The sequence below is a fragment of the Hipposideros armiger genome, unplaced genomic scaffold (genome assembly GCF_001890085.2).
Source record: "Hipposideros armiger isolate ML-2016 unplaced genomic scaffold, ASM189008v1 scaffold_420, whole genome shotgun sequence".
NCBI lineage: Eukaryota > Metazoa > Chordata > Mammalia > Chiroptera > Hipposideridae > Hipposideros > Hipposideros armiger.
Window position 1 is genome coordinate 421,576 of NW_017731770.1, and position 23,659 is coordinate 445,234.

Consider the following 23,659-nt stretch of genomic DNA (forward strand, 5'->3'; position numbering starts at 1 on the left):
CAAGAACAGATACAAGGTACAAGAAATATTATGTACCGGTAACAACTTTATGATATTTACACACCACAAGAAGGCCAAGAACTCTTCATCTTTACGAGTTCGTGGTAAGTTCAGTTGCAAGTTTGTTGTAAATTCAAAACAAACAATTATCATATTTCAGGGTATTGTTTTGCATACAGATATCGTTATTGATTGCTAGAGTTACACTTTTAACTCATAAGCATAAATAAAGGAATTAAAAACATATATAGATACGGAATTAGTACTTCCCCTGTATAATGCGCATCCTTATTTTTCCCTTGCAAATTTGGGCAAAAAAGTGCACAGTATACATGGCAAAATACGGTAAATGACCTCTTTATAATAACAAATTTGTATCTCAAATTTGTACCTTCCACAAATGCTGTAATTTTCCCCAAAGTTCCTCTTTTCCATTGAGCTTATGTTCAGACTTCAAGTTTGTGTAGTTTAAATAAATCTTGTTTAACTCAGAAACATCAATTTTGCCTTAATGTAAAAAAGAAATAATTTTTAAATTTCAGCTCAAATCTTTTCTATCTTTGTTAGTCACAAGAATACACACATTTTTCAGTGTGAAGGTTAGAAATCCCATAGAATAGTCATAGATAATCAATTCTAAAGAAAGTAGTCCCATGCTATGAAGAATGTGGGTAATACATGGATAAGAAAGGAGTAGCCTAAATTTATCTCATTTAAAGAGTTAAAGAAATGGTACTATTAACTGAGCAATTATTGCATTTTACAATAAATATTAAATAAAGATGAAATTGGGAAGGCAATTTGATATGGTAATTAAGAGCTTTGAAGTCAAACAATTTTAGAAAGAATTTCAACTCTACCCCTAACCAGCAATGTAATTTTGGGAAAATTACTTATCTCTTTAAGCCTCACTATCTACATCTGCAAATGGGAACACTACTACCTACTCACAGCATTTTCTGGAGATAAAATGAGTTAATTATACAAAGCATTTAACAGAAGGTCTATCACAATATATCCCAGTATTAATTATAATAAGGATTTAGGTGGCCTTTAAACTATTTATGAATACAATCAGTATCATTTGGCACTGAAACATATCTGCTTCAAATCATTTTACCATGAGGTGTGAATGGTAGAGAATCAATCAACACAAGCTCATCTGGGATTGCATGACTTGGAAGATGTTTCTCCAGTTCTTTAAAGATGTAATCCTTTATTAACTCATTTTTGGACACCATGAACAGAATTAACTTTTCTTGATTATACCATGTAACTGCACAAGACTCCACTCGTTGAAGTCCTTCAGCAACCTATAAGAGAGATCATCCCAATTTGCCAATGAGGACATTTAAAAACAAACTTCCTAAATGCTCCAACTTATCATGTCTGAAATCACCACTCAAATTAAATTGGGAAATAGAGATTTTTTTAAAAATTGTTTGCTACTATTACTATTACCAACACACAGGGTTCTTAACATTTTTCAAAAATAATAGCTTCTGTAGCAAAATAAACCAATTAATTTTCACACACAGTTATCAAAATCCATTTTGTTACTTATTTTTTTAAAAACTATCTCTTCATGGGAATAAGGGGCACAATGAATTATCTATTCTTTATATTGTAATTCATCACTAATACAAAAATCCTAGGTTTTAATAATACTGATAGATAACTCTGGCACAGAAAATTGGTGATGGCTACCTCTAATATCTACATTTATCAATAGATATTTAATATTTAAACAGTTCTACCTGTTGCACAAGTTCAATGTTAAGACGTTTGCCATGACGTTTGATCTGACTGTCCTTTCGTCCCAAGAAAAAGATCTCTCCATCTTTCACAGTCACCAAGTCTCCTGTGGCTCGCATTGTGCCAAGTGGCACTGTCATCTCGCCATCAAGAAAACATACTCTGTTTCTGCCACCTTTACAAGATATAAACACCAATGTAATAAAATAAAGCCATGGAAAATATATTAAAAACAATCAAATCAAGAACATCTCCAAAAGTTCAGTTATGTAATTTCAAATTTGTAATATTTATAAGAAAAGAGGGGCTCACTTTTAAATATTATCTGTAAAATTAGATACAATAACCTTAATTAAAATAAGGATAAAAAAATTTACTTCTAATATAAATGTGACTTAAAAAATTCTTAGAACACTGATTAAATAGGATTTTGGCTACAAATATAAAGGTCCAAATAACAGTTTCTAAATTACTTTGATATCTTCCCTCAGAGTATTAGACATTGTTATCTGAAATAATTAATGCTATCTTATTTAAATGTTTCATGACTATGAAGATGAGATTAAAAAATTATCACTGAAAAGAATACTGGACATAAGAAAACCTGGAGAAAAAATAAAATCAACACATCAGATTTTTTTCTTAAAAAAAATTATTCCCAATCAATAAATATAAAACAACCTAAAAATACTTGGCCATTGCCTTCTTGGATTCTGAAACCATTAGTATCTCTGACTTCAACTACTGTTCCAAGCAGTGGAAATCCCAGTTGTACAGGCAATTCACATCTAGATGAAAACACAACCCAAACCAGATTTAAAATTTTTCATTTGAATAGAATATTTTCCAATGTATTTAATCACATTGTATCAAATAAACAAAAATTTGTATTATGCTATAATTCAAAGACTGCCTAGAGGAAAAGGTTAGATGGAAAGGTTGGCATCTGTTATTCGTTGCTGTTTAGTCACAAAAATTTCTAGCAGAATATGTACCACTAGTCATAATATGAAACGTCTAGATTCCCAGCTGAAGATTCTAGATAAAACAGTGTTTCTAAAATTATTACCCTACTGCCTATCAAAAACAGTACAAGTGTTAAGATACTGGAAAAATAGATTTAGTAATTAAAATCCTTACTTCAAAGTGGAGTTAAGAATCTTCTCTGGAATCCTATAATAAGTCGCCCAACTTGATACCTCTGTGATACCATAAATATTAAATATCTGTGTCCTATTGCCTACTTCTCTCCAGCTTTTGAGAACAGCCAGTGATGGAAATGCTTCACCACCAAGGGCTAATACTCGAAGAGAACTGCTGGCTGATAAAACAGTCGACTTGATAATCTGAGATCCAAATCTTCTAAGCAGCGTCGGTGTTGCCTGTAGATACATTAAAAATAATTTATTTCTTCCCTTCACTTCTTTAAAAAGGTAAAACACTGTAATGATTAGTTCAAAGCTTAACAATGAGAGCCCACATAGAAATTGAGACTGTTTATAAGGGCAAATCATATTTGGAAAACTAAGGCACCATTAACTTCTATTATGGATATCAATTTTGCTTTAATAAAAATATTAAGAAAAATAGTTTCCTTATAGTTTAGACAATAACGTTTAAAGGTAAAAAGGATAAAAATCTATAAAATCAATTCACATTTCCTTTCCCATTATCTCTCTGTAGAAAAGTATATAAAAAGGTTAAAAAATGTGCCTAAGCCATACAATATTAGATTTTTTTTTCTTTTTTTTAAGATTTTCATTGGGGAATTGGGGGATGGAAACAGTGCTGCAGAATTGGGGGAAGGGGAACAGACAAGTCGCTGTCCTTATTTTTTTGTTCTTCAGTCTAGTTGTGGAGGACGTTGCTTCACTGGCCCAAGTTGGTACCAGCATTGCGCTCTTCCCAGGCAAGGCAGCTTCCACCATGCTTCTAGATGGCCGCTTCTAGACGGCCACTCACAGTGGCAGCCAGCCATACACGGTAGCCCATGGCAACCCACTGCAGCAGGGGCTGCAGCCTACCCCTCCGCCGGCAACTTACAGCAGCCCAGCTCCAGGTCAAGCTGTTGTTCAGCATCTTAGCTGTAGAGGGTAGTGTCACTGGCCCTCATATGTGGGATCTGAACTAGGGCCCTCTGGCATCCCAAGCCAGCTCTTAACCAATGCGCCATTCGGCCGGCCCTGATTAGATTTTTAAAAACAGCTTTATTGAGGTATAATTGTCATATGATAAACTGTACATATTTAAGGTATACAATACAAATTAAGATATAGATATATCAATGAAACCATCACCACAATCCAAATAATAAACATACCCTTTAACCCTAAAATTACCTATGTACCATTGTAATTCTTCCCTCCAACTGGACCCCTTCTACAGACAACCACTGATCTATTTTCTTTTGCTAATGATCAGCTGGCACTTTCTAAAATTTTCTAAAATTGTAACCATACGACATGTATTCTGTTTTGAACTGGCTTGTTTCACTCAAAATACATACTTTGTGATTATTCTATGTTGGATCAGTTCATTCCTCTTTGTTTTAGTCTGTTCAGGCTGCTATAATCCAGACTGGGTAGGTTATAAACAACAGAATTTATTTTTCACAGCTCTTGGAGGCTGGAAGTCCAAGATCAGGGTGCCAGCCAGCATGGTCAGGTTCTGGTGAGGGCCCTCTTCCAGGTTATAGACTGTCAACTTCTTGCTGTCCCCTCACATGGTGAAAGAGGCTAGGAAGCTCCGTGGGATCTCTTTTACAAGGGCACTAACCCCATTCATGAGGGCTCATCCTCATGCACTCCCAAACACCCCTCCTCCTAATACCATCACACTGGGCCTTAGGATTTTAACATATGAATTTGGGGGGTGGGGGTGGGGGGGAGCACTAAGACCATAGGACTTTTGTTGCTCAGTGGTATTCCACTGTATGGTTCAGGACCGGCTTTTGAATTTCCATATAAAATTTAGGACCAGGTTGTCAATTTCTACTAAAAAAAATCTACTAGGATCTTTATAGGGACCATGTTTAATTTACATACCAATTTGGGGAAAATAACAATCTTGACAATGTTGAGATTTCCATTCCATACTTGTAAACATGAAATCTATCTTCATTTATTTAGCTCTTTAATTTCTATAAACAACATTTTATAGTTTTCAATATACAAGTCTTGCTCGTTTTTAAATTTATTCCTACTTTATTTTTGATGCGTTATGAATACAATTATTTTCTTAATTTCATTTTTGGGTTTTTCTATTACATAGAAATAGAGATGGTTTTGTTTATTTATCTTGTATCCTCCAACCTTGCCAAACTTGTTTATAAGTTCTGATAGTTCTCCCTCTAATTAAAAGGTTTCACTTTTAGGGGCTGGCCGAGTGGCTCAGTTGGTTAAGAGCTCGCTCAAGAGTTTGAGCTCTGAGCAACAGCGGTTCGAGTCCAGCCCGAGCTGAGCAGCCGCTGAGCTGCCAATAGGTAGCAGGATGGCTCAGCTAAAAAAAAAAAAAAAAAAAAAAAAAAAAAAAGGTTTCACTTTTAAATGTTAAATAATGTAACTTTAATACCCAGCGTATGCAAAAAATACCTAACATATTTTAGGCTTGTAAGAAACCAAAAATTGGGCCTTTCTTTCCAAGAGAAGACACTACTTGTTCCTGAAACAAATAAAATAGGTTCTTAATTTCCTCAAAAGCTCAGTCCATTTCATTTTTGGACCTTTCTCCCCCAGAATAACTCAACATGTTCTATTTTTTAGTTTTCAATTTTCAAAACTTTAGTAGCATATATTCTCTTTAAGAGCTTTTAAGATCCTTGCTTAATATCAAATTATGTTTGGGTAAGGTTATTTGAAAATAAATCTGTACAGGGATCTCTTTCTAAATATATATAATAAGGCAAAAATCTTTGGTGACTTACATATCATTTGGTAAGAAATTTGACTTTGGAAGAAAAAGATGAACTCTGACAACAAAGCTAAAATTCACTATAAGACAAAACATGTGCCTTATACAACAGAAAGGATAGCCTCTCAGCTTCTGTGCTTCTTTTCCTCACCCAAACCAAGTCATATGTGATCTGCTGATACTATTCCAAAATAAGTACTGTGAGTTAAATCACCATGAAACTATATGCAAAATTTGCTGTGTTCTGGGAACAGAGTTATTAAATGTGTATCAGTTTCTCAGAAGAATCTATTAGCCCAAAAAGGTTAAAAAATTTACTCAGGTAAAGTAAATTTATCTGAGATTGTGCTAAGACATTAAGCAAGGAGATCAGATTTAAAGAAGTACAATTCACTGACTTGACATAGAAAAAGTGTCTCGTGATTGTTTTGACAGCTAGCACTCAAATCTATTAAGGTACTTCGCAAATGTTTCCTGAAAAATATGGATTTATCAACAGATGAGAATTTATAGCCATTGACACCCTGCAAGCTATATACAATTATATACAATTTTATTTATATATATGGTTTTTTTTTAAGATGAAAAACACATTACCTAAAAATAAAGTCAATATCAACTATTGTCTTTGGGGCAGAAATTTAACATCCTCTTGAGTCTCACTATACTAGATATAAACCTGATATTTTTAATTTATCATGATATGCGTATTTTGTGACTACTGTCTAGTATCTTTAATTGCTTGCAATTAATCTTAAGGCTTGTGTACCAGTAACATACTTTTGATATATATTTTTTTAATCTTTAAAAATGCCAAACTTAAAAATTGTTTCTGTAGGTTAATGTAAAATATGCTGATGAAAAAAATCACAAAATCTAAATTTCTAACTCAATTATAAGTTAACTTACTTAAACTAGCTTTTAGTGGAAAACACAATAAACCAAGATGGGAGGGGCAGCAAATCAACAGATTTGAGTGAAAGTCAAGTTCCTCTTATTATTATAGTATGTGCGAAATGCACAAGAATTTTCTAGACAGAATTAAATGATTTTTAAAAAATTCTCATCACCGGTGACGGCGTAGGCTGTAGTCCTTGCTGCAGTGGGCTGCCATAAGCGTGAACTGCCGGCAGCTGGTGTGAACGGCCGTCCAGAGACTAGCGACCGATCTGCCCAATCCAGGAAGAGCGCAATGATAATACCAACATGGGCCAGTGAAGCGATGTCCTGAACAACTAGACTGAAGAACAAAAGGACAGCAACTTGGCTGTTCCTCTTCCCCCGATTCCCCAATAAAATCCTTAAAAAAACACACACAAAAAACCCCTCAAACAAACAAAAAAGTGAGATCATCAGGAGATAGCTCTTGATAATCTAAAACTAGATTATCATTAATCCATTGTAAAGAAGTATAAGAAAACAAAATATTCTCTCAAACAGGTAAAACATTGAATAGTGAAGGACAAAACATTTCATGTGCTCCTAAAATATACCTGCAAAATAGTCACTCTGTGATGGGAAAAGAGAACAGCAGCTAATTTTGATGGGAGTACTTTGACAGGAGTTGGTACAATAAGCAGGGAGGCACCACTCGATAGAGCAATAAATATTTCCACAACTGAAGGATCAAAGGTCAGAGGTGAAGCCAAAAACAAAACATCTTCTTGTGTGATCTCAAAAAGTACCCTAAAGTAAAACAGAACATATTATGAGAAATGTCTAACATTTGGTAAACACTTATCCTAAAAAAGTATTTATGACCTATAAGTTTTGGGGTATAGACCAGATTTTTATTCTCTCAGATTAACCAAAATGGTTCTATTAATTCTAGAATTCTATAAATGTAAGGATTAAAAGCCATTTAAAGCAATATCCACATTTTACTATGACATATTTTATCATCTGCGATGGCTTTCTGGGTCAACTTGGCTGGACTGAACTACAGTCCCCAGAATTCCCTTTGTAGTACGTTTCCCATTAGGGTAGAAGACAAGGGATATTCTCTCTTGAGAGCTGGAGGATAGAAAGAGGGCAGCTGCCATTTGCTAGCACACACACTTGCACCCAGGTCCTGGAACACCAATCTAGGTGCTGGTGTGAAAGGATTTTGTAGATATCATCATCTGAATCAAAAGGGAGCTTATCCTGGGTTGGCTGGATTTACTCAGCTGCAAGGCCTGGAAGAGAGTGTACAGATTTTCTCTGAAGAGACTCCGGAAGAGCCCTCTCCCTGCCCTCCGCGCATCCTTTCCTGACTGCCGGTGGACTAGCACATGCCGCCGAGGTTGCAGCCTGCTCCTGATCACTCCTGACTGTCTACCCTATGGACTTTAGTGTTGCTTCGCCAGCCCCCACGACTATAAGCCAATCCCTTGTAATAAATCTCTGATATATATCCTCCTGGTCTGCTTTTCTGCTAGGAATCTTTATAGTCTATCCTACTTCTTCAGTGATGCTTAATAGAGACCTCTGACTGACTTCCTTTTCCCACTATTTGGCATTTTCTCTCAGTACCTAAACAAAGAGCAAAACAGAATACAGTAATACCTTGGTTTGTGAGCATAATTTGTTCCGGAAACAAACTACTCATATTGCAAGACATCACTCGTTTACCAAGTTAAAATGTGTTAAAATGTTTGCTCATCTTGCGGAACACTCGCAAAACACGTTACTCGCAATCCAAGGTTTTACTGTATATGTAGTTAGGATATTATGGAGCATGGATAGTCAGTGTTGAGCCTATGGCATTGCTTTAATTGAACACACAAAACCCACTTTTATCTAAAAGTAGGGTTACCTTAACTTCAAAATATCTTCAAGTATGGTATCGTGGGGACCTACTCAGAACCCGAGTTGGTATGAAGATTATTTTAAACTGATGATATTTTGGATTGAACAGATGCAGAAAGACGGCTTCTTTAGTCAAATAAGCTTCCCTTATCTGACTAATAGCAGAAACCAGGGAAATGAGGCTGCCATAAATTCCCTCTTCAAGGTGGCTTTTACTTCAGGAAAGGGACCAAGAGTAAACCTACCAGAAATCTCTGTAGGAATTTTATGGCCCTGAAGCAGGAAAGGCTACTCTCACCTGCACAGACCAACATTATCACCAAGTTTCTTATCTCCTGTTGTCTTTCCTAAATAAACTTACTTGTTCTTCACTCAGAAACCTTTTCTCCCCCTCCCCTTTCCCTACTAAGTTAGGATGTAAGCCTCTAACTTGAACTTTTTAATGATGGAGTTCAGAACATGCTACCCCAGAAAATGCTGCTCTGGCATGTTGACTATTTTGAATTAAAGGCACTTGACAATCAGCATATACAAGAAAAACACTATGATCTTCCCCCCCCCCCATTAAAGCAGGAGCTGAAATTCCCATATGAAATATGTCCTCCCTATACCACAAGGAAAATAACACTCTTATCATCAAGGACTTGAAGTCGTGAGGCTGAGAGAATTCTATACAAACAGATCTTGGTAAAAGAAATCTTATCTTCCTCTTGCCTCCCCACGTAGTTTAATCACTGTCCCATAACCGCCTTGCTTTGTTCAACCTTACATAAAAGTAAGCAGGTTTTGCCATCTTTCTTGGGTCTTTATTCCTTATGAAGGATCTGTGTCACATAAAACTTGTATAGTTGACCCTTAAACAATACAGGAGTTACAGGTTCTGAAGGAGGACTCTAAGGACTGAACTTACCGAAAATGCTGGATGTTTGGCACTATACATGCATGAGGAACTCTGACAATCTTAGGTGTCCCCGTGGTGCCTGAGGTATGGAGGACATAGGCCAAACAATGCTTTAGCCTCGCATCCATGTGCTCTTCTGACTTGTCTTCACTTCTGTTTTCAGAACTCTTGCTGTTTGGCATTTTTTCTTTTTCATATTTCTCTTTTCTATCATTTAGCATCAAGCTCACCTCATCATTTTCCCAGTGAAGTCTGAAGAGTACTAGGTCATTATGTTCTGCTGTAAATGGATCATAGTTCAATAACGTTTCATAGGAAGATTTGAATTTCTGTTAGATGGAGAACAAAGTTTCCATTATGTTAAAAGACGTTTTTTTACATGGAAGTGATATGAAGTATTCATTTACTCAGTCAACATATATCCCAATATATCCAGGGATAAACAAATAAGTTAGAAACCTCCAAGAGTAAAGTGCTGTCCTTACTTTCAAAGTCACCTTTAAAATAAACAGACATATAAAAACACTCAATTGCAGTACAATGTTGCAACTGTGATAATGAAATATACTTGAAATGTTAATGGGAACAGAGGAAACCGAACTTAACTCTGCCTGGAAGGTCAGAGATTGATTCTTCATATGTAATATTTGTGTTATAAGTAGCTATTTTCCTGATAAAGAAGAGGAGTACTTTAGGCAAACAGCCAATACAGAGTATCTGACCCGAGAAAACTGGCATGGACAATATTAATCATTCCAATAAGCTGCAGAATTGGGGAAGGGGAAGAAAGCGAATAGTGCTGTTTATAGGAGAGGAGATGCTAATCCTTAATTAGTGCATATTCAACCCTAAGCAGTTTAACCTGCAAGCAATGGGATCAAATAGAAGGTGGCAACAGCATAGACTAGACCTTACTGTGTCAAGACTGTGATAAGTGAGAGCCATTTAATGAAACTTTTGCAACAATTCAGATACACTACATGGGCCTGAACTGGTCTGTGGAAACAAGAATGGACAGAAAGTGTCTATGAGCAAAGAATCAGTAGGGCTTGGTAACTTTCTGGGTATACAGTGAGCCTAAGAAGATTGTTGAGTTTCTAGATCAGGTATTTATTGGATGGAGATGGCTTAACTCAGAGGTAAGTTCAAATGAAAAGATGCTAAATTCAGTTCATACATGCTAAAAGTGAGGTTCCTTTGAATGTACCTTTTTGGTTGATAAAAAGCAGCTTAATGAAATATAACTTAAGTTTTCACATTAAAGAAGTAAATATAAATGAGAGGTAACAGTCACAACCCAGAAGCCTATAGTGTTTTCTATGTTTGTTGTGTGTGTATTAAGGGTAGGGTGTAATGTGGCCTAGAATATTAAAACAATTAAGGGCCTACATACTCTAAAGACTTTAACCATCTTTGGCCTTTCAAATTTTCCTATCTCTACTAGGTTACATTTGCTTCACTTAGGACAGTATCACACTAAGTAGACTTTACAGATTTGGGAGTATTAACCTTTTCTCTCCAATTAAATTATAAGCAGTTGGAGGGCAAGAACCATGTCTTAGGCTTCTTTCACACCTCAGTACCCTACCAAACTAACTGACTCTAGTGCGGGGTTTCTCAATCTCAACGTTACTGTTACTGGCCAACCAACCGAGCAGCACCCCAACCACTGAGAAACTTTTAAGTATTTTTTCCTATAGAAATGTTAAGTATAGAAATGTTGTCTCCTCCCAAGTTTCTTAGCTCTTGGCTTTGATTACTTTTCTAACCAGTTTGTGAATCCTAAAAATTGATCCTAGCCTGAATCCTAGAATTCCCCTATCCCCCCCACCCCACTTCTTGATTGCTTTGTGAATCAGTTTCTGAATCCTACACAATAGAAGTCTTCCACCCCTGCTTCAGTTATCTACTTGAAAGCCTGAGACTTCCTAATGTCCCCCAGGCCAGTAAGATAAATGCCAAACCCATTCTGGGCCCAGACAATTAATGCCACCTGAATGAAGGGCTGAACAGATTTATTAATTAAAATCTATTTCTCTTCATTCAGGGACCTTGGGGATACAGAGGATACCCCAACAAGATTGCCAGTCACAACCATAGAAGCCAACAGTCTTCCAGGTGGAGCTCGAGACCCCTTCCTCTCATTTGAGAACAGCTAGGGTGAGGGTTTCGTGAATTCCACAATAGGCAGAGATAACTCTATGCCCCTGCCCAGCAGGAAGCAGATACAGAAGAAATGACCTCCTGTCCCTCAGCTTCCCATAGAGATTTTATGGGGATCACATCTCTCAAAGGGAAAACAAGGCAGGCGGTTAGAGGCAGGCATTGGGTCTCTGCATTTCTGCACATCCCACAGAGTGCCACTGCCAAGGGGACATCCCCTCTACACCCAAAACTCCCCTTTGTATTATAATTACCTACCCCTGCGGGAAAACAAATGGGCACAAAATACCCAACTAGATCAGACCACTCACTAGCACCTGCGCAGTACCTCTTGTCAATCACTGGTGCCAATCAAGTGGTCCCATGCCCAAAGGGGAACAGCCCATTCTCGAGAAAGGGGATAAAAACTCCCAAGTCCTGGGAAGTCTGCCCTTTTTTTAGACACCCTGCTCTTTTTGACTGCTCCTCCCTTTTTTTGAACCTTTTGAGCCTCGCCATTGCCGCAGGCTCAAACTCTTTCTCAAACTTGGCCCGCTCCAAACTCTTTGGAATGTAATTTCTCTTCTAATAATGGGCCCTTGAGCCATTCTCTACTGCTCGGCCTACTTCTACTCTTGGAAATGTACTATCTCTTCAAATAAACTACTTTTTCAGTACTTTACTTCAGTATCTCGTTCAATTCTTTGCTTGTGTTGCCAAGGACCTGGACTTTGCGCCAAGAGGGCCCACTTTCTGACATTACTGACATTTTGGAACAGATATATCTTGTGACAAGCTGTCTTGTATCTTATATGGTTTTTTTAACAGCATCCTTGGCCTCTACCCACTAGATGCGAATGGCACCCCACTGCCATAATGACATAACTCCAGACGTTGCCAGATGTTTCCTGGGAGGCAAAATCATACCCAGCTGAGAACCACTGCTCTAGCAGATGCCAGGCATACAATAGATACTCAATAAATTCTTCCCCATTGCTCTTGTGTTAAATGAAGGAGGATCACTTACACCATCACCCGAGTCATGGAATAGGAAGCAAGGTGCATTCATTCTATGGGGTTTTGCTATGTGCCCAACTCCTTCCTATAAGCCAGCGGTTCTCAACCTTCCTAATGCCACAACCCCTTAATACAGTTCCTCATGTTGTGGTGAAAATAAAATTATTTTCCTTGCTACTCTATAACTGTAATTTTGCTAGTTATGAATTGTAATGTAAATATCTTTTTGTTTTCCAATGGTCTTAGGCGACCCCTGTGAAAGGGTCGTTCGACCCCCAAAGGGGTCGCGACCCACAGGTTGAGAACGGCTGCTATAAGCAGTTATTTAATTCTCATACGCAAACACCTCTTTTATAAAACTGCCATAAAGGGCCGGCCGAGTAGCGCGTTGGTTAAGAGCTGGCTTGGGACACCAGCTCTGAGCAGCAGGGCCCTGGTTCGGATCTCACATGGGGGCCAGTGACACTGCCCTCTACAGCTAAGATGGTGAACAGCTCGAGCAGGAGCTGGGCTGCTGTGAGTCGCTGGTGACGGTGTAGGCTGCAGCCCCTGCTGCAGTGGGCTGCCATAAGCTACCGTGAGTGGCTGGCAGCCGGTGTGAGCGGCCGTCCAGAGGCCGGCAACTGATCTGCCTCATCCGGGAAGAGCGCAATGATAATACCAACATGGGCCAGTGAAGCAACATCCTCCACAACTAGGCTGAAGAACAAAATGACAGCAACTTGTCTGTTCCCCTTCCCTTGATTCCCCAGCGCTGTTCCCCTCCCTCAATTCCCCAATTAAAAAAAAAAAAAATCTTAAAAAAAAACAAAAAAAAACTGTCATAAAAAAAGTTTCAGGTATTATAAAATTCCTAGTTGTTCCTAGTATAGGAACAACGTTGGAGAGAGAAAAGAAATTCAAAACAATGCACACTATAATATTATAAAGCTAGAAGATATGTTCATGCCATAGAGCAGTGTTTCTCAATGGAGTGTGGGGGGTGGAAGGCACTTCTAGGAGACATTTGGCAACGTCTGGAGACAATTTTGATTGCCAGAACAAGGGGAAGCTACCGGCATCTGGTGGGTGGAGCTCAGGGATGCTGCTAAATATCCTATAATGTACAGGACACTCCTCACAACAATTACTCAACCCAAAATGTCAACAGTGCTGAGTATGAGAAACCCTGCAGAGTTAGTGTTAATAAATTTAGAAATCAAGAGGGGGTAAAAGGGAGATCCTACAATTGAGATAAATGTAACACACAAAAACAATTTAAATACATGCACTTACATTAATTTGCTGTTTTTCAACAAGAATATACTTTAGGTTACATTTTTTCATAAAATGAGTTGATAACACTGGTGGTGAATCTGGGTCAACAGGAGCATAAGCAGCAGGGAATTGGAGAATTCTAAAGAACAAAGTATACAGTCAGCCTAGAATGTATGTTGAAAATAATCTTTAAGCATTTCTATTCCTCTAAGTACTTTACTTTTGACTTTATCAGAAATTCCCAATGTTTTTATTGACACATCTTTGTTTATAGGCATTTTTATCTGGTTCTTAAGACTGAGTATCCTGAGTAATATATTAAAATCTCATCATATAATATAGAGAAATCCAAGATATTTTTTTAAGCTAATGTATTATAGTATATTACACTTGGTTAACTGGCAACTACTAAGATACCAAACAGGTAGCAGTCTTATTTCTTCATCTATGTAGTATAACACAAAATAAGCTAAATATCAGTATGTAACTTATTAGTGTGCAGATTAATAGAATCTGCATATGAAAAAGACATATTTCACCAAAACCAGTACTCCTTAAAAAGGAAAAAAAACTTTAAAATGTATTTGCATGTGGCAATACTTGCATAAATAAGACCAAAGATAAGTTAATTGTTTTAGAAGTACTAACTAAAAGTACTTTGAGACATATTATGGGGACACTAGAACTTTGCACATAGTAAATTCTCAATAAATTTGTCAATGATTGAAAAAATTTTAAACTTTTTTTGCTTTACATTTTTATAATTACTCCACTAACAGATGTACTATGGGATGAATATAAACTTCGCTGATACTTTACAGCTTTTAACAGAAATCACTATATGAGAATAATATTCTAGAAAAACTTAAAATGAACATTTTGCAAATATTGTTTGAATTAGTATTTTCAATTCATATCTCAATTTTTATGGGCCATTATCCAAAACTCAATTATTCATTCATTTATTTACTGAATACTTTGGTACCTAAAACTTTAGTTTTGGGGGGAAAAATATAGTCTATTATTTCTAAAATACTTGTTTTCTCTAACAGCAGAGATTATGACTGCTTTCCTTTGGCAAACAAATGACGCCCTCCTCATATTTTGTAGATATTTAAATTTCCTACTATTAGTGAAAACTTCTGGTCTCTGCTTAATAAACTCAGATTAACTAAAAATAATCTTTGGGGATTATGAACGCCATTAGACTCTCTAGAATAGAACATGCAATACAGAAAAATCCAATAGTAAACAGAATAGTAACTTGCAATATATTCTATGTATTTATGAATTATAGAGTAATATCAAATTTTTAGTTCTAAAACATATTACCCTAAAATCCAAGAGGGTAATTTTATCCCAGGATGGCAGTAGAGACCAATTTCCCGAATTCCTTGGAAGTCACAGTGTAATAGCAGAAAATCTGATAATTCTGAAGCTGCATTAACCAGAGTCTTGTAGGTGTAATAAATTGGAGACTGGTCATTACATTCATCAAAACATACAGCTATTTTATCTGAATAAATGGAAGCAGCCTGATGTACCAATTCGTGAAGAGTCATTTCACTGAAGTTTATCTAAACATCATTGGTAGCCGAGAACTCTACCTATATACAGAAATGTTAGGGGGACAGGGAGTGTTAGGGAACCTGTTAGAGGCAGAGGGAAAGAGAGACACTTCTATACAATCACTCTTCACAAAAATAACTATATCAAAGACATACAATTAATGAATCTCTGAACTTATGATTGTCTATGAGAACAATGAGAATAATTAATCTGATACAATCATCCTAACACTGGGTCACAGCTGATGGAAAATTGGGAACGGAGTGGTACACATAGATGAGGATGAAAAAGGTAGAATTCCCTCTCAACTGACCACAATGTACAAAAGAAATATATAAAAAATTAATAAAAACAAATTTGTAAGCGCCATGTGCCTAATTTTTTCATTTTTCTTCAGTTGTTACTAATTGATAAAGTGGTTAAAACCTTTATAGTGACTTTAAAAAGACTAATGCAAGTAAAATCTGCTCTTAGGAACTGAACTTAGGTAAAAGCAAAATCAACCACTGATAGAAAAAAAGTGGGGGAAAAGCTCTACCTACAATCCATCCAATTTTAGTCCACTATATATAAACTGTTAATTACTACTTATTATATAATACTTCACAGGCCATATCAAGTCATTTTTATAATAAGATTATAAATCTATTTGATTTTTAAATTACCAATAAATTCATTTAAATTTATGCTCTAAATATAATATTACAACTCAATAAAACATTGTATCAATACAATGTTTTTTGGGCTTCTCAATGCAGATTAAATAAAAAGATTTGAAACAGTATTTCCTCAAAGAAACTAGGGATCACTAAAAAAAAAAAAAAAAAAACCATTTCAAAACTGCTAGTATTTCCTTGAAGGTAAAGGTGATTTTTTTTCTCCCTCTGTGAACACTACTTTCCAGATTTCAAAGCAAGTAAGATTTATCAAGTAGTAGCCTATTTTAATTATTCAAAAATTTTAATTTGTTCATACTTATCTGATTTCGCTACTGATTGAAAATAAATTTTCATCCATGTCATTTAATTAATATCAATTTGAGAAAACTAAACATTCCTAAAGAGCAAATAAAATAACTGCTAAGACTCATAAGGTTTGGAAATACCATTTCTAAATATAAAGTTTAAAAATATAAGCTATCTCTAGTACTCACAGTATTTCTTTTTAGTAAGCAGCTCTATAAATACTATTTTGTAATACACAAGATAAAATTTTAAGTTTTCCTCATACACACAAATGATCATTGTATAAATATAAGGAAGACTTTCCACAGCATGCGCTAAAATGATGGGGAATGCCTTTACTTTGCAAGAAACAGTGCAAAAGGGTACCTTCTTCTAGTCTCTTCCGGATGAGTAACAAACTGCCTGCATTATAGAATGTATTATACTAAGGCGTTTTTACAAAAATTTATAGTCAATGTGCAAGAAATGAATTTTTTAAATGCAAAAACACATACAGCAGTTAATGTTCCACTTGAGGACAATCTGATTAATATACTATACTCCAAAATCATTGTACTTGACATCAAAGTAAGGGGCAAGGTTATAAAATGAATTAAATTCTTAAAAAATGACATGCCATTTTTTATGACAAATCACAACACACACTACACATATCTATACAACAATTAAGATGGTTTTGTACTTTTGAGTTTCCCAGTGGTTGCTACAGAGAATTAAGGCAAAATCTATTCTTGCTGAAGGTTTTTCATTTTCATTAACTGAATCTAAATATTTTCTCCAATTATTACTGTATTTATTGTATGCCCAAACACTTCTTGGACCTCATACGGGGGAAAAAAGCAAAATCGGGTAAGCAAATTTTATATGTAATGGCATCATTGTTTCAGATACGTTACTTTATTTACAACTGTAGAGGCTGCTATTTAGCCATTAGAGCTCTTAAGAATGTCAACGAGTTCTCTTGTTTTGGGGACTCTCCCTAGGTTACTGGCTATTTTAAAGACAGATAATCTAAAAACTTTACTTTCCCGTATCCACCGACTTCTTAACTTACATTATACAACTATGTATGCAACTAATAACAATGAACTATACAGCTTCCAAAATACTTTTTCATTAAATCTTCGAAACCATCTAGCAGATAGGCGGGGCAGGCTTATTTCCATTTGAATGAAGGGGCACAGGGTCCGAGGCTGGGTGACACAGATCAGTTTAGTGTTTGCACCACGCCAGCCCTCCAGAGACCACTGATGGAAATCCAAGGCCAGGCGGTGGCCCTGAGGCTGAGCAAACCTGTGCGCAGACAGCCCCAAGTCTCGTGGTACCTCGCCTCCGTCACACAAGCCCCTGCGGGACACCGCCTCCTGCCGCGATCCACTCAGAAGGCCTGGGGATTAGGTGGGAGGTCTGAGCCTATCCAAACCTCCTGGCAGCCCGACCCCAGACACCTCGCCACACACAGCAAAAATGCAGTCACCCGGAAGCCGTAAAGACGGTCCGCCACGCGCGCGGCTCGCTGGGATGTGGGAGGCTTGGGTTCTCTAGGAAGCCTTCCGCGTCGCCGCACTGACGTAAGCGGGAGCGACAGGGGGCAGACAGCGTTGCGCCGCCCCGCTCCCCCTGAAGCTGCAGCGCCAACCTTAGAGGAGGGTTGGTTTCTTCTGAGCGCTCTCAGCTCAGACATTGGTTCTGTTCGTGCTGGGTTTTAGACAGCGCTGGCAAGGACTTTGGTGCTCATCAGCTTGGAGCTGTAGCCTTTCATACTTGCCAAGAAACTCTGAGCAAGATACTTGAATTCTGAGTTGCGGTCTCCATGTTCACAAAGTGGAGACAAAGAGATCTACTAGGTTTGATGTGAAAAAAGATGCAGTCACTGTGAAATGGGAGAGTGGACTTCATCCATTTGACATTTTCTGAGACCCTCCCCTAGACTGCAGGGGGCTGGGACTGCAGCGGGCTGGGACTGCAGCAATGAAGCCTGCAAACGAAGTCCTTGTCTGAAGTAGGCTGACATTTGGAAGAGGTGGATTTAAATGATAAGAAAATTTCAGCCTTCCATAGGAGCTATAAAGACATCTGAGGGGAAGTTACATTAACTTACGCCTAAATAATAATCTTTTTCCAAGAGTTATTATAGTTTGAAACGTGTAAATTATAACAAGGGTCAAGGGCAATAATAGTGATATTTTAAGCTACTGTGAGGTAGCAGAGAGGAAATGATCAGAGTTTTTCTTTTGCTTTGGCTGGGGGAAGGACTGAGAAGACAGCCTAGTATGGATGGGCAAGGCATGAAAAAAGCATAGGGTGTTCTCATTGCTGTAAGTATTGGTGGCAAGAAACTGTAGCAGCAACCCAAGCAAGGGACATCTCCACCTGCCCATGAGTCCTTCTCCCAGGTGTACTACAGGCCAAATTAGCATCTGTTTTTTGGTGGTGGTGGTGTCTCAAACGTGTATCATATCTTTGTTTCTATATTTGGGAATGACATCATCATCCAGCCAGCTGGTAAAGAAACCTAGATTCCCCCCCCCCACCCCCGCCCCTTTTACCTTCCTATTATCCAATTAGACCCTAACAGTCCCCAATTTCTAGACCATTGCCCTGCTGGCTACATCAGAATTTACAGATTCCCGATTCCTGGATCTCCACCCCCAGAAGTTCTGAATTAGTTTTCTAGTTCGGGACCTACAATCTGCATTTTTAAAATACTATCATCTTCACCTACACAAGACCTTTGTTCAGGTCTTCTTAGCTTTTCCATCAAGTCTTTCCAGTCTTACTTGGCTCCAACTGACTTGAGTTCCTGCCATAGCGATGTTTGTTTCATTACAATATCATCTTTAAACTTTGATGTTAACAATAGCCTTTTTTAAGAAGTTTTTTTCCCCTCTACTAAAAGCAGCCCTAAAAGCAGCCTCTACTTTTTTCTGCTGTTGGTTTAGGACTTACCTTTCATGCTAGAAGGTTCCTCAGGTGTCTGGTATTCCTTCATTATCTGTTCATATAAGTGGGGCATTTAAAAGCTGATTTGAAACTGAGTCCATGAGACAAGTTCGTTGAAAATCAAGTGAGAGAAATGGGCCTGCAGGTAGGGAGGGTCTCAGAATTCATCATAAAATTTTTCACTTAATTCTATCTCAGATGCCTGACGTCTTCCAATACCAAGACCATTTTACTCTCCTGAACAAAATGGCCTTCAGAATTAGGCTGTGGAGGTGATGGCTTGTGCCATAAGGGTATATGTCTCTTTCCTAAATAAACTTCCAATCCTTTTCATTACCCTCTTCAACTCTGCTTCCAGAAGCTTTTTCCAGTTTGAGCTTTTTAAGGGTTCTGTGATGTAAATAGGATTGCTTATTCACTTTGCTCACTGCTGGTTTAGAATTTATTGGGTTGTCGGAAAAGTCATGATGTATTTTTTCTGTTTTTCATTGCAAAAATGCATCATGACTTTTCCAACAACCCAATGGTTTTCCCAAATCAGCTGAACCCTTGGCTTTTCATTTGATAGCAGAGTTTTATCTTTTCCTCTATCCTTGAGGGTTTATGACTCTTCAAACATCCCTTTACTATAATTTTTCAGGGTGTCTGAAAATGTAGACTATGTTCAAGATACCATGTTCACCTGGTTATCTAGTGATGATTCTAAAACACAAGTCACAGCATTCTCTGCTTAAGAAGCTTCAGTGGTCCCTCATTGCCTTCCTGATGACATTCAGACTCTTTAGCAAGGTAAACAAGATGATTTATTATCTTTCTAGCCTGATCTCACAGTGGACCACTGTTCCCCAAACCCCATCCTCTGCATTTGCCATACCTGGTGGTGAGCTCTGGCTATGAGACCCTAATAAGTCTTCTGATCATACCAACCCCATATCAAGTTTCCACACCTGTGCTTTGGCTGGTCTCAGGCTTAAATGCCCCCTCTCTCTCCATGCCTGCTTGATGAACATTTACTCCTCTTATGAAAACACGGCTAAAACATCGTCCCTTGAATGCCTTTCTTGTTGGAAGGGACAATGTGTCATGCACCCAGAGTGTACCTGCCAATTCTTGCTGGGTATGCCAAGAATGCAAGGTATTGACTGCTTTTTATCCAGGTCATTTTTTAGGGTTGAATGGGATGGCCAATCATCAGAGCTGAAGTAATGTCTTTCCCAAGGAGCAGGCTTGCTTCCACTTACTATAAAAGTAGTGAATTCTCCAAACCTTGTTGTATCCTTTTCCTATAACGCAACCCACTGCGTGTGGAGACATCCATCTATGCCTGATTCCATCACCGCAGTGGCACTTGAGAGGCATGGGGGAACTGATGCAAACAAGAACTTCTGGCTACTTCTTTTGCCATGAGTAATACAGTTCTCTGTCTTTAACCCAGGAATCTCATGACTACTGCCACAAAACACTAATAGGCTGGCTTATTAGCTTTTAAGTAGGGTACAAGCCTAGACCCTTCCCAAACGGTGACTTATTCTTGCAATCTGTAACAGCTGCATTATTTCCAAGTTTGACTTCTTATACAAAGTAGTAAGTACACTGAAAGCAGGGATTCGGGCCTCATGCACCAGTTTTTACTTCTCTCCATCAACTACACTGTTAATTCCCAGAAAGTATCAAATGCCTAGCCCAGTACCTTGCTGATCATTTGCACATTTATTTGGTACATTCTAATTTCACGGCTTTTCTGCCCCTAATTCTCTACTTATTTTAGTTATCAATGTTTCTTTTGAAAGTAAAAAGTATTTCAAAAACAATTTTGAAAATCCGTGACCTTACCTCCAATGTGGTTTTTTTTTTCCATCAACAATCACCTCAGGGACAGATGGAAGAGATGCATAGGGCAAGATATGCAGGAAAGGGGCGTGGAGCGTCCATGCTCATTGCACCATTCTCCCCGCGTCTCCACATCACCAACCTGGAGGCTCTCCAAACCCCTCCTTCTGGGTTATTAAGATTTTATCACATAGGCGTAATTGATTAAATCGTTGGCCATTGGCTCCAGCCCCATCCCCTCCCTGGAGGTTAGGGGAGTGGAACTGAAAGTGCCAACCCTCTAATTACATGGTTGGTTCCTCTGGCAACCAGCCTCCATCCCTAGGTATTTTCCAAGTCACCTCATTAACATAAATCATGTGTGGTTGAAAGGGGTTTGTTATGAATATCACGACACCTTTATAACTTAGGAAATCCCATGGGTTTTAGGATCTTCCTGCCAGAAATGGGACAGAGACCAAATATGTATTTTTTTATTATAAATCACAATATCACACTAACCCCAAGACAAGGCTAGGTCCTTGTTATGTGCTTTGTAGCCCATATCACAGTTGGGGTAATGGTGTGTTGTGTGATTTACTCAACAGTGCTCAGCTGCTCAGTTGACAAAATTAGTGGGTGGCTAGGAAAGAATGGAGGAATTAAGGACATCATGCTGTTTTCCAGAGTGAGCTTATTAGGGTTCCTAGAGAAACAAAACCAATTGTCTCACACAACCATGGGAGCTGGCAAGTCTGAAATCTGTAAGGCAGGCCTAGCAGGCTGGAAACTGACAGGGTTTCTATGTTGCAGTTTTGAAAATTGTATCTTCTTCAGGAAATCTCTATCTTGTTTTAACACCTTCAGCTGACTGGATGAGGCCCACTCACATTATGGAGGATAATTTGCTTTACGCAAAGTCTACTGATTTAAATGTTAATCACATCCAAAAAGTACCTTCACAACATTTAGACTGGTGGTGTTTGAACAAACTGAGCACAACAGACTAGCCAAGTTGACACATAAAATTAACTGTCACATCTGACATATCCATCAGTATGTCAATAGTGAAGCCAAACAATTTTTAAGGAAGCAAATTCAATCACTAGGCTCTACAGGTATACCTCATTTTATGGTGCTTTGCTTTATCTCACCTCACAGGTGTTGTGTTTTTTACAGATTGAAGGCAAAACCCTTCACCAGCAAAAAGATGATTCGCTTTATTGTGATACTCACTTTAATGTGGTAGTCTAGAACCAAACCCGCAGTATCTCTAAGGTACGCCTGCATTTGAAACCCAAATCAAAAAAGGCATTAGAGATTCAAGTGATACTTCTAGGGAAAGATTTTCTAGAGGCAATAATGTTAAAATGATTGAATGGTTTTAGTCTACCTATTAAAGCAGTCTTTGCTAGACTCCAGGGCAGGAGAAAGAGATAAGGTCTAAAATTGGTACAGTAAGAAATTGTATGAGTTAATTATTTAAAACGTATAGGTTAAAACAGAAAAGTATTTAAATGTGGATGCAGTAGAGGGCAGGAGCAGTCAGTGACTTCTTTGTTTTCTAACTTCTAAAAATATTGGGGTGTCGGGAAAGTCATGACACATTTTTGCATTGAAAAACAGAAAAATACGTCATGACTTTCCCGACGACCCAATATATGCATGTATTATTTTTATTACTTTTTGTTTTTTAGAGGAGGGACCTTGGTATCTTTATTTTTAAAAAGACTTTTTTAGAACAGTTTGAGGTTCACAGGAAAATTGAACAGAAGGCACGGAGTCCCCATATCCCCCCTGCCTCTTCATATGCAGAGCCTCCCCCATTAGCAGCATCCCCAACAAAGTGGTCCATTTGTTTCAATTGATGAACCTACACTGACACATCTTATCACCCAAAGTCTACATTTTACATTACAGTTCACTCTTGGTGTTGTAGATTCTCTGGGTTTACACAAATGTAAAATGACATGCATCCACCATTATACAGAGTGGAATGGACTCTTCAGGATTGTGGGGTTAGGGGTGCAAACCTCCACACAGTCAAATATCCATGTATAACTTTTGATTTCCCAAAAACTTTACTAATAGCCTACTGCTGACCAGAAGCCTTACCGATAACATAAAGTCAATAAGGAAAATACTTTTATTGTATTTACTGAAAAAAAAAAATCCATGTGTAAGTGGACCTGTGCAGTCAAAATCCATGTTGCCCAAGAGTCAACTGTAGTTTTTTTCACTGTCCTAAAAATTGTGTGCTCCACCTATTTATCCCTACCTCTCCACTAACTCCTGGCAATCACTGATCTTTTTATTGTCGCCATAGTTTTGCCTTTTTCAACAGTATGTAGCCTTCTCAGATTGGCTTCTTTTACTCAGTAATGTGTTGGGAGCCATGCAGGCTGGCTTTACTGTAGTATCACTTGTTTTGCTTCTTGCTCCTTTCTGCACCTGGAGGATGCTTACTTAACCTTGAGGTATGTGGTGAGAAAGCCAGTTCCTTAGAAGACACACGAAGATAGAGGGCTGTTTGGCTTTGGGGAAGATAGTTTCCTGGGAAACTGACCCTCTAAATTTTCCACTGACCTTCAGGTTTCTAGTT

At 37.9% G+C, this 23,659-nt stretch overlaps 1 protein-coding gene across 10 annotated transcripts in view; it reads right to left on the reverse strand.

Moving 5' to 3' along the window:
- AASDH (aminoadipate-semialdehyde dehydrogenase) overlaps positions 1-17,847 on the reverse strand; it is a 29,439-nt gene extending 11,592 nt beyond the window's left edge. Inside the window, exons 1-10 of one of the 10 annotated variants that reach the window (XM_019664389.1) lie at positions 17,783-17,847; positions 15,104-15,378; positions 13,790-13,910; positions 9,365-9,684; positions 7,158-7,350; positions 2,896-3,137; positions 2,437-2,543; positions 1,758-1,930; positions 1,121-1,313; positions 392-507 (exon numbers count right to left, since the gene is read on the reverse strand). In XM_019664389.1, coding sequence (XP_019519934.1) covers positions 392-507; positions 1,121-1,313; positions 1,758-1,930; positions 2,437-2,543; positions 2,896-3,137; positions 7,158-7,350; positions 9,365-9,684; positions 13,790-13,910; positions 15,104-15,333 — 1,695 coding nt within the window. In that variant the 5' untranslated portion in view covers positions 15,334-15,378; positions 17,783-17,847. Of the gene's footprint in view, positions 1-391; positions 508-1,120; positions 1,314-1,757; positions 1,931-2,436; positions 2,544-2,895; positions 3,138-7,157; positions 7,351-9,364; positions 9,685-13,789; positions 13,911-15,103; positions 15,379-17,359 lie in introns of all 10 variants that reach the window. The other 9 variants (XM_019664387.1, XM_019664386.1, XM_019664385.1 and 6 more) reach the window with 9 other exon arrangements.
- Positions 17,848-23,659: the final 5,812 nt, after the last annotated feature.